The sequence below is a fragment of the Haliaeetus leucocephalus genome, unplaced genomic scaffold (assembly GCF_000737465.1).
Source record: "Haliaeetus leucocephalus isolate CR32 unplaced genomic scaffold, Haliaeetus_leucocephalus-4.0 Scaffold195, whole genome shotgun sequence".
NCBI classification, from domain to species: Eukaryota; Metazoa; Chordata; class Aves; order Accipitriformes; family Accipitridae; genus Haliaeetus; species Haliaeetus leucocephalus.
The window spans coordinates 1380873-1393015 of NW_010972631.1; the positions used below are offsets into that span (position 1 = coordinate 1380873).

At 38.2% G+C, this 12143-nt stretch overlaps 1 protein-coding gene across 1 annotated transcript in view; it reads left to right on the forward strand.

Annotated features, from left to right (window-relative positions):
- The first annotated feature begins 7284 nt into the window (after window positions 1-7284).
- The window catches only part of RNGTT (RNA guanylyltransferase and 5'-phosphatase), a 173417-nt gene continuing 168558 nt past the window's right edge, over window positions 7285-12143 (forward strand). Inside the window, exon 1 of the mRNA XM_010565702.1 lies at window positions 7285-7388. Within this exon, the coding sequence (XP_010564004.1) occupies window positions 7302-7388 (87 nt within the window). The 5' untranslated portion in view covers window positions 7285-7301. The remainder of the gene's footprint in view (window positions 7389-12143) is intronic.

Genomic DNA, 12143 nt, shown 5'->3' on the forward strand with positions numbered 1-12143 from the left:
GCCGCCGCGGCCCCTCGCCCTCTGGCCCCGCCGGGGCTCTTTGTCCCGCGGCCGCGGGGGGCGCCCGGCGGCCCTTCCCGCCCCCCCTCCTCCCCTCCTCCGAGCTCCCTGGGCCCGGTGTTCGTCCCGGAGCTGACTTGCCGTAGGGCGGTTGTTTTCCCTAAAGCCCGTCCCGCAGCGGGGCTTTGCTTTCAGCTCGGGGGGTCGTCCGCCCGCTCTTCGGCTGGTGCAGCCCATGAAACCGATTCGCCCCGGCTCCCTTGCAGGGGTACAGGCCCCCTCCTGCTCTTGGGAGCCTTCATGCTGGGTTCTTGCTTCGCACCGGTTAGGTTTAGGACTGAAAACTTCCCGTCCGTCACGTCTGATGAGAGAGACGGCGGCTGGACGTGCAGAAGCTGCCGTACTGGAGCATACCTCAGCCCTGACGAGTCCCTTGTGCAGCCTCTTCCTTGTTTTTTTTTTTCTCGTTTTTTTTTCCCTGAAGGCTCTGGTGTTTATTGTCAGTGTTGATCTGGGCCGACTGACGGTGATCTGTCAGTCACTGGTGTGTTCCTAAGCTGTTTAGCTGGAGGATGAGTTCAAGTGTTGTACTCCGAAGTTTCATGTGTATTTCAGGTTTTGTCAGTGATTGCTGTCATCTTGGATGCTCTTACTCGTAACATGCTGTCTGTCTCGATTGTTGCTAGGTATCTAGCCTTGCTGGCATCTAGTGGCAGCAAATTAGGTATCATGTAAACACACGCTTTTTGATTGTGAGTTAACTACCATACTGACCTCAGATGCATGTTTCCCCTGCTGCCTGGTTTGAGATAGAGTAAACAAACTTTGCTCTTTGCAGTTTTCTCAAGTTCTTCTTTCCCTTATAAGGTAAGCTAAGGTAAGCAATTCCAACCCCAGGGTTTTTTTCCACAATATTTTCTAGTTTCCACTCCTTTCATCTTCCTTTCTGTGATAAAGATATTTTTTCAAAATAGAGCACTTGCTGCTCAGCATGCTATTCTAGATGGCACTGTGCCATGATTTGCTTAGTAGTTACAACTCCTGCGTTTTCTATCCCACGTTTCCACATCGTATTACGTTTTTTTGGCGGCAGTTGGTTGTGGAACTGAAGACGCTGATGACTGCTTACAGGTTTATTTAGAACCTGGTGAGACATCTCAGTAGGCTTAATCTTCCCATCAGCATGCGGTTTTTGGCATTTATCATTATTTAATTTCAGTTGTTCATTTTGTGGGTTACTGCTTTCCCTCAAGTTCCTTATATTTCTCTGAACTTGACTCAATTAAATAACAGCATTTTATTGCTCATCTCCATTATCTCTTTTTCCTGATCACTGGCAAATGCATTGCTTTGTATCTAATAAGAGATTTGATAGCCTAAGTTGTTAGTCTTTGACCGTGACAAAAGTAGACTAATGATTATTTATTCTTTGTTTTTCTTCTCAGCAAGTTCTTGATCTCTAGAAGTTGTCACTTTGTGTTTGTCTTTTAAGTAGTGGCTTCTCAAAAATAGCAATATAGAGTAGGCAAGAATGCAGGTCATCAGCATGTCATCTGCTGTGCCATCACTGCGTGTGTGTTTGTTTATTCAGTAACTGCAAGGTAATTCTTTTCCATTCTGTGCGATCATGCACAAGAAGTTACTGCACAAAAAAAAAAAAAGGAAAGCATATGGTTCATTTCTTTGCCTGCTTTATCTTAATGTATTATTACATTAGTTCACCCGATTTTTAGTTTTTTAGTGTGTACAACTTACCAAAAGTCATAGTATGCCGTCAGGCTTCTCTCCTTTTTTCTGTTTTACATTCAAAGACATCTCACAATTTTGTTGAGAGATAATTTTTAGTGTATTGATGTTGGCACTGTCTCCGAGATGTATTATATTCTAGTTTTTATTAGCATTTCAGTCAAATTTCTAAGCATCTGTGCATAACTTTATTGCCATCTGATAGTGTAATAGTAATGTCGCTGAAAAAGGTTTGCCTGGCTTCTGTCGACCAATATTCATCAAGTGTTTGGTCATGACCCTCTTGTCTTATGGTTGTGGCATCTAGAATTTCTAAGTGACCTCAAATACAAGTACTAATGAGGCCTGGAGCTCTTCTGTTGGTGAGATTGGCTTCATTCAGGTTAACAGTAGCCTTCATTGTGAACAAGGTGCATTGATCTACGTCTCCCATTATTTTCCAGTTTACTTCTTTAAATATTGGTGTTTTTCTGCCACTTTCTGGTTCTGGCGGTTCTTCAGGATGGCACATTTTTACATTTATTGCATTGTGGTAGCACCTCAGTTATGTACTTGATGAAAAGAGCTTTCTCTGAACTCTTAGATCTGAAGTGATCAGGTCGCTTCAGCCTTACTGCCTTGGTATCGCCATCTCTGCAGGTACCTACTCTTTATAACTACCGAAAACCCAGTCCGTTTTGGTTTTGCCATGGAAAGTGCTAGCAAGATACTGAAGAAAAGACATGAGAAGTGTCTTCCAGTGTCTTTCAGTCTCCTTCTGTTGATCTATGTCAGTTAATCCAGTTCTAGACATACCTGCAGCATGCAGAACAGTGAGATATTATTAAAAACATCCATATTGCCTATGGTTGTAGGGATAGCACCTTAAATAGAAGAGCAGTGCCCCTGGTTCAGGAAGTTGCTCAGCTATAGCTTGTTGCAGTTGGGGAGAATAATCTGATGATGGATTGTCATTGTTTTACACTCTTTCTTAGGCAACTGTCATTGACCTGTTTTGGTGATGAGATACTAGGTGAAATGGATGCTTTGACTCAGCATAGTTGTTCTTGAAACAGAAGACTCTTACTTTTTAGGGTGTTGGCTTTTTTTTTTTCTAATTGTGGATTTTACTATTTCATTTTGTTCAAATTTCCCTTTCTTAACCTTGGTCACTTTACACAGTCTAGCCTTCCTAATCAATGCTCAATCTAAACATACCATGGTCATACACAATTAGTGGCTACTGTTACTTACTGAGTTGATAGCTTCATGTCACAGAAAATTAGACTAAATTAAGGGTAACTTTTCCACTGGTACGCTGTAGAATTTTGAGATAAAAAATGTGCCAAAATTAGAGCATGTATATGTAGGAAATGTGACGTCTTATGTTGTTCACTTTGATTTCTCTCAGATTTATCCACTTGATGTCTATGTTCTGACATACTGGGCTCTTATTTTTAGAATTTTTACGTATTTTTCAGCCTAAGGAAATGCCATCTGTTATACAGGTAACTAATTTGGAAAATGGTTTTTAATACCCACTTTCTGAAACTATTTGACAAATTTGAACTTAATTGTAGAAGTCAAGTGTCAAGGTTCCAGTAACATTTTGAAGTTAATTTGAAAATACGATTGAGGAGTTCCAATTATTATCCTAATCTAGTTTAGATACACTAATGACTTGGGATACTTTGATGCCCATGTAAAATATCACCTTGTTACTGTCAGATCATCTAGTTCAACATAAAGAATTGATTATTTAATCTTCAAATGCTTATGCATGGAGGCTTAAGTTGAGTTGCAGTCAGTTTTTACTACATCACTTCTTCAGCATAAGATGTAAGGCAAAACTCTTGCAGAGCCTGTAGCTACTGCTTCATTTATACTTGTGCATATTACTCAGAGAGGTTAGAAATCTTTCTTAGAATTAAAGCTTAGATTTTCTGTAGCTTAATGATACTTGCCTGAAAGGGACTTACATGCACCCGGGGAAGGATTTTCAAGCTTCTCTACAAAGACCAAATAGCAAATTTGCCAGGTAGGGCAATTTGGTTTTCTGTTGTAAGAGGAACACAATATGAGATCACATTCAAGATCTTTAATACCTGTGTAGCAGTCACAACTTAGAAAAAAACAAGAATGTAAACTAGGACGATAGTGCTTACTGCATAGGTATAATATGAAATTATATTGCAGAGAAATGTAATTTATTTAAAAAAAACAAAACAAAACCCAAAGGGAAAAAAAACCCCAACAAACCAAGATCCCAGAGCCATTGTTTTCATAATCTGATTACAAAATTTTCCTAAATCGTAACCAAATTACATGAATTCAACTGCTCTCTTCTAACCTTGGCAGGCAGCTTGTTCGCTGCCATATAATCTCTGTTTCTCAATGATACCACCAAACTGGAATTTGTAGAAGTTGGGCACCTAAATACTTCCAAAGATCTGGATTTGATCTTTGGAAGTGATAGTAAATGGGCTCTATTAAACTACTTATCACTTCCACAGCTGTGTAAAGGTGTTCAAATGCTGCAGGGGATGCTGACTAGACTACTTTGTCTGTCTTTTCTTGGTGATGAACAGGAATGTATTATGGTTGCTCAGGAGGAAATCAGAGTGAAAATCAGACACTAAATCAAGGTCCACTACTGAGAAAAGAATGAACATGTTCGTTCTCTGTTCTAGAAGATGGAGAACAGGAGAGTCTTCAGTGCGATTGTACTGTCTCTAATCGAATGCTAGAGGAAATGATCTTAACCTCCAGGCACTGTTTTACAACTCTACTCTCTTTTCCCAGCTTCTCATAAAGGATGGTAGTTTTTTATGTATCCATTGACTCTTTTGTCAGTCGAGCTCCTTTTCTTGAATGCCTTGGCTAAAAAAAGTTCAGTTACATTCTTCATGTTCTGTAATGGATGAATGGATGCATTAGGATAGGCGTGGCAAATGGCAAAGTTAAAAATTTTCAAGCATGCTTGGTGTTTTGCAAAACTTATGGTGATGATAGATTTTTGCATTAAAATAATCCAAAATTAGGATTTGCCTAATCAGTCTGTACAGAGGAAGATTACAAGTTAATGTGGAAGGGTTAATAGTGAGTGAGAGAAGCTGAATGATAGTGTTGAAGGTGACAAGGAACACAAAGAAGCAAGAAAATTAAAGTAGATGGATCAAAAAATGGGGAAATGGAGGGGAGGTAGCCAACCCAACAGCCATGACCAGGGAGGAGGATGTATAACTGGTGGAATGAAAAGGGAAAGGGAAGTAAAGTGTAGTTATGAGTTTTTCTAATGGTCAAATAAGTTGAAGTGACTATAAATTTATTACTGTTTAATGTGTATGTTGACTATATGACTGAATAACTCTCCTTTTAGCTGTAAAGTTTGGAATGGTCTCAGACAAGTGTAACAGTGAGGGTGTTCCTCATGTTGATTAATGTCAAACCTGAGCTAACAAGTTGCGTAAAGCTTCTCAGTTTCCATAACTATCTGTCTTCTGTGGTTTATAATGTCTCTTTCCTAGAAGTTGAATGCTTATTTCAGACTATATAAGATGTTTTGATAGAAGTTAAGGCTACAAAGAACTCTACAAACTTTGATTTATTGAATAGAGAAACCTCTCAGCAGCATTCATTTAATAAAAATGGTATGCATTTTTCTATTTTTACAAAGATGAGTGAGCTTCTCTCTCAAAACTTGATTTCTAGCTGGATACAATGGGTGTTTTAGTGTCTCTTCATTCCATGTGGTTTTGTTTTGCTGAAAACAAGACTATTTTGTTTCTTTTATTATGAGGAAATGTTCTGTCTTGATGAGAAAGCAGTATTTTCCTGAGTAGTTTAGAAGAATTTTTTAGGATTAGTGCTGGGTGTGCTGGTTCACTTGAGGATCTGAAACTGAACATTTAAATACTGCGTAAAGACTATTGGATTGTGGCCGTTACTCTACATTACACAGCTGAACAGATGCATCAGACAGTTTAAGGAATAGTATAGAAAGGTGTTATGTTTTCCCTTAGTTCAAAATATCTTGTGGGTATTTGTGTTTCTAAATAGGAAAAGCTTTTTAGAAGTTACTGAAGTTTAAAAAAAAAAAGTAATCGTGTACAGAATGAACTGGGGTTTTTTTTTTCCCCCTCTAGGAAATAGGTAAGTTAAGTGCTATTAGAAGCATCTTAGAAATATAATTCGACAACGTCAGGATCTAGCAGCACTTTTTTTCCTGGAAGATTTATGTCTGGTGCTCTAATTTGGAGTTCTTCCTGCATTGAAAAAAACATTTCTCCTGCTCCTCTGTGCTATACAACTGCATGGTTGCATTTCCTTTGGTTTTAGAAGGGCTATCTTTTTAACAGCATGGGAACAGTTTTATTTAAAAAAAAAAAAGGGAGAAGAGTTCTGGGGCACTAATTTTTTTTCTATTTTCTTGGGGGAGGGTTTATTTGATTAGTCTTGGGATATAATTAATTTACATATTTTCAGAGCTATTTGGAAATGCTGAGGTTCTCCCAGTTTTACTTCCTGCCTGTATCATTAACCTTGGTGTGGCTGGGCAGTTACGCCAGGTCTCTTTCTTGCTGTCGCTTTGCATTCATTTTCCACAACTAACTGTGATGCAGGATCCCAGGTACGTGTGGGAGGAGGTGTGCTGCTTCCCAGGCAGACGTGGTGGCGGTGACCTGGGCTCTAGGTTTTTCTCTGTTTAGAAGCGCAGGAAGAGCTGTTGGGTCAGTACATGCTGCTCAAATACCTGTTCCTGCTGCACTTGGAGGGAAAGGCTTGCCTGTAGCTTGCTGGGGTTCAGAAAGAGCGAGCTAGAGATCTCTAATGAGATTATTTCAGATATTCTGTGGTGGATGTGATGGATGAAAAATAAAATAAATACTAAAAAAAATTTTGGGTTTCTAGGGAGTGATGGATGTAGTCCAGGAAGTAGTAATTCTGGTCAAGTGTTTGTTGTGGTCTTGTAACTTCCCTGATGTCTGAATAGCACATAGGCATTGTGTTTCGGAGGGAAGGTTGACACTGCCGCAGAACTCTTCCAACAAGCCTTAAGGAGTATGTCAGAAGGATCTGTTGTGCGTAGGTGTTCTGGATCAAATGCAATTTTTTTGCAGCGATCTTCACTGTGTTTTATGTTTGCAGGTAGTCAAAGCTGATATTTACATGGTTGGGTAACAAACTGTCATTTTAAATGCTATTTTCATGTTTTTAACTGTAATGAGTTTAAATTTTCTCTATTCTGTTGTGCACTATGACTTGGCAGCTTAAACCACATTAAAAGCTAGCTAAAAATGTTAAATTACTTTGTTTTAGATAAGCTGACCTGACCTGTATTTCCTTTAAACTTATAAACTTACTTGTGAATTCTGAGAACTCATAACTAAAGAATATTCCGATTCAACTGTTGTTGATGCTTTTCCTGTGATTATTTTTCATTGAAGGTGAACCTCTAAATCTGTTCAGCATGTTGCTTTGAAATTGCTAAGTTCTAAGTGTACATATAGACGAGTATATGTAAAATACTGCAAATTTGATTATCTTTCATAGGGAAGTTTTTACCTTTGAAGACAATGTTAGGACCAAGATATGATGAACAGGTTGCTGAAGAAAATCGTTTTCACCCGAGTATGTTATCCAACTACTTAAAGAGTCTGAAGGTAAAGTTAAATTTTCTAGTAATTGAAACATTACTTTCATTGTTAATGTTTATTCAAATGTTACTTTTCAGATTTAAGAAAAGTGGTTGATGGCTTCCTTTGAGGCATCTGTACAGAAAAGTTTTTTTTTTGTTTACATTTTCAGGTTTTCTCTGCAACTCCTAAATTTCCAAAAGTACTTTCTTATAGGCAAGAATTGTGCAAAGTCTGCCAGCTCATTCACTGTATTAGCAGCAAGAATCTCACTCTTCTCTGTTATTACTGTTGTGTCTTGGAGAGATGTCATTGTAAAATTCAGATAGTCGATGAGTTTGTAGTTTTACAAATGTCTCTTGTGTATGGATATGTTAAGTTGCAATTTTGTTTATAGGAGTGAAAGCATTTAAAAGTGAAAGGAGAATTTCATAGAACTCTTCTGTAGTTTCAATGCATAATTTTCTTCTTTTGATGCATAGAATGCTTTATGGTATCTAACCAGTCATACCCAAGTATGGAAGAAATCAGTTTATGGATTTTATCTAGTAACTTCTTAGTGGAAAAAAAATGCATTAAATAGAAAAAAATTTTAGGAGGATGAACTGGGACCCAGGAAGGTGGGTGGATGCCTTTATCATTGGGTTACAGAGTTGTGTTTCTGGCTTATGTCTTCATTCTCTGTTTCACTCATTTCTGTCTGTCCATTTCAACTTGCATGTTGTTCTGCACTGTAGCACAGCTTTGACAATAAAGGTGGGGAACAGGACCTTTCCAGCCTTTCATGTAGGCCTGTGAAGTGTTGTGCCCAGTCCAGTGCATCTGGAGATGTGGGAAATGGGATTTTGAGCCTCCTAGGCAAAGGCAGGCCTACAAACTAATTCTTTTAATCTGTTTATTAAACTGTTATATAAAAGGTTAGCACCACTTTTTTTTTTTTGACTGTTCCATGAAACTAATTATGCTAGTGATATTTTTTCTGTGGGTTTTTTTTGGTTTTGCTGTTGATCTAAGTTAAATTAATTCTGAATTTGTTTAACAATATCAGAGCTTAAACATCAAAAGAGTCAGGTGACTAAAATATGGGAATCTTCATTTTATGAATCTTATTTAGGCTTAGGTATGAACTAGATGGTGAGCTACTCAGTGTAGCAGTGATAGCAGTACCTGTGGGCTAATGTGATAAGAAGGTACTATGAGTGAGGCATATGTGCCTGTTCTCAGGTGCTTGAATTGGTAGGATTTTTCTTGTTTGAATTCTTGGATCTGTGCATATAAATTCTACTTGAGTTCCTCTTTTATGCATTATGTTGGTTTTGACTCTGACCGGCTCTAATGGGCATACCTAGAAATTTTCCAAAACCAATCTTATTCATGGTTTAAAGTAATTTAAAATTCTGCATATATTTTGAAGTTAGAGAACTTGAGAGACTTACTCAGAAATTCTATTTGCTTGCTAGTGGTTTGTCACCAAAAAAGAAATCATGGTGAGCCTTCATAGCCTTTCCACTAGGCACATCAGTCAGTTCTGTTGCAATACTACAAATTCGTAATGTCTTGAGTGACATCAGATGATTAGAATCTGATAGTACGATTACTAGCAAGACAGTCCCCACTTCCGTTTCGGTAATTTTGGTTAACAAGCAGAACACATAATTTCTCTCAAACTCACCGCTCTCATCTTATCTATTATTTTGTCTTGAACCCTGATATTGTTGCTAAATGTTTCCTATTTGAAAACACAATTTTTTATTTGCTGAGATATGCAGTGGATCACTGAAGTACTATATTTGTAGAACAGCAGTTTACCAACAATCTGGCAATGAGATGAACGTGCAATTGAGGAGAACTTGGATTTTCCCAAGGCAAAAGTACCTCACTGTGCATGGTTCTAATCATTTTACTGCAGTGTGTTTTACTGCTAGTACTTTGCAGAATGAATCACTTCTGAAACCTCGTTATTACTTAAGTCCATATAATTTATCTCCCAAATAAGAAACTTCAGCAGAAACTTTTACATCTGGATTTTGGTAATAGTAAGATATTGCTGGTACCACAGGTTTTTGAAGGTACCAGTTCAGCATTTAAGACAATATCTGTCTGGGAGGAACTTTCTTGAACAAACTTCCTGTGTGATTCCTTTTTCTCATGGAGCTGGTTGCTGAAAATCTGAATGGTAGAAACTGATGTGATAAGGGATAGCAACCCCATTTTTCTGATTGCCAATATTGACATAATATCTTAATGGTCTCATAAAAAAAATTTGCAGGAGCAATTGGTGACAGTGTGAATAATTTTATTTTTTTTGTTTCTTGAGTAGGTAGGTTAGTACTGTTTATGCTTTATAAAAGGCAGTTTTATTTCTGTTATGAAGAGCTAGGACATCAGTTAATTCAAAAGAATGTTTGGGCAATTAGCATGCTCAAGTTAAAATATTCCTATTAGGAAAACTAGTTTTCAGCCACATTATTGTTTTCACAGATAAATTCAATCACTAATTTAAACTATTTTCCTCAAATAAGAAATGCAAGAAAAGAATCTTGGCACTCGAGAGAATTCAGTGTATTGTGGTATGCCCTCTCCCTCCTGGGGAGCATGTTTTCAAGTTCCAGCTTCTAATGAGAAACTTCTGGGGTTATACAAGGGGAACCTAGCTAAGCCCATTTAATTGCACAGCAGCAGAAGAGCACATGCATAAGGCATTAATAGCTGGATATATGAGAAAGTGAGGAGGAAGGCTTTTATAACTGTAGGAGGACATGGAGAGCCTGGCCAAAATAAGTATGAGTAGAATGGAGGTGGTATGAAGATCTTGGTATTATTGTATGTAAAACATGAGAACTTCAAGCTATTGATGAGCTTTTTTTCCTTCTATCTGGTCATCTTTTACAATTAGAAGCAAGAAAAATAACTAGTTTCAATTGTGTTTCAATGTGGTGTCTAAGATTGTAGTGTTGTAACAGTCCTTGTAAGAAATAAACGTATGTTTTAGTGAGAAGTTGCTCAACAACTGAAAATTAGTCTTTCTTCCAAAGCTGTGTCATTCAATGGGTGTGGTGGACTGAAAGATGTGATTCATGCAAAACATTGGCCGGAAAAACATTTTTTCCAGTGGGTGACTATCTATTTTAGCTTAGATAGTCTTTAAAAAAATCAGCTTCTATTAAGAATTTTCTAGGAGCAAACTTAGGAGAGCATGACTGAGAGGATGACTGTAATGACTGGTGTCATGTCAGGGTTTCAAGCAGAGCAAAGCCCCTGCGTGATGAATGTACGTGTACTAGAATCTATTCTATAGGTGAGAATTGTCATCATCAGGACAAGCGTAGTATAACCCCAGTTCAGTGACTGAAATGTTTTGATTCCTGTGGTACCACTATTTTTTTGCATGGATTTTTGGAACATCGTAATCGTATACTTGATTATGTTACATAATCCCCTGGCTTTTTAAAAATTTCTTTATCTTCTTCTTTTGCCTTGCACTCTCTAAATTGTAGTGTGTTACATGCAGCTAATCCCATGAATTGAGAGCGCAAATGTTTATGCTTTCTGTAAAGCAAGGAAACTGCTTTCAGGCCTTATATGCTTTATATGCCCTACATGCTTTTATAGCTTTGGCTAAATTATATCGGATGCCTGTTTGGTTTACTGCTCCATGAAATGAGTGAGGAACAGTGTCACTTCACAAGATCTTCACTTATATATGATTGAAATGATTCGTAATAATGGCAAAGGAATAGCAGGCCAGAAATCCTAGAGTCCTGTAGTTCAGAATTTCCTCTCTAGTAGACACTTTGCTATATTTCATTCTCCTATTCAGATTAAATGCAACATCTCAGATGCTTGGTGACACTTAGGGTCTGAAGTATGTTGTAGTGTTCTCGTGGTTTAACCCCAGATGGTAACTGAGCACCATGCAGCCGCTCACTCGCTTCCCCCTCCCCCAGTGGGATGGGGGAGAGAATCAGGGGAAAAAAAAAGGTAAAACTCGTGGGCTGAGATAGGGACAGTTTAATAGAACAGAAAGGAAGAAAATAATAATAACAGTAAAAAATGACAATAATAATAATGAAAGAAATGAAATATACAAGTGATGCACAATGCAATTGCTTACCACTCGCCAAACGATGCCCAGTTAGTTCCCGAGCAGTGATGCCCCCAGGCCAGCTCCCCCCAGTTTATATGCTGGGCATGACATCACATGATATGGAATACCCCTTTGGCCAGTTTGGGTCAGCTGTCCTGGCTGTGTCCCCTCACAGCTTCTTGTGCCCCTCCAGCCTTCTTGCTGGCTGGGCATGAGAAGCTGAAAAATCCTTGACTTAGTATAAACACTACTTAGCAACAACTGAAAACATCAGTGTGTTATCAACATTCTTCTCATACTGAATCAACTGTTCTCATGGCTTCTACATGTCAGTCAGGTAACTGAAATCTGTAAGCGAGTATGTTCAAAAGAGTAATTTCTAAAAGTTGAGAGAAAACCATGTGAGTATTCTTTGAGCTTAAAAGCTTTGCCATAAAATTAAATTTTTGTGCTTTCAAACATCTCAGTGATAATTCTTCATTGTAGCAGGAGTTTGGGGAAGTTTGGAGGCTTCTGGTGGGAACATTTGAAGCTGCTGGTATTCGAGAACAGTGGGGCTGGGAATTGGCTTTGAGTTTTTAACACTAAAATGGAATGGTATCTCTTCTACTTTTGGATGGGAGGATGTGAAACTATGTTCTGCAAATCACTTGCATTTCTTCTTGCAGCTCTCCTTTAACAATTTGATATATTAA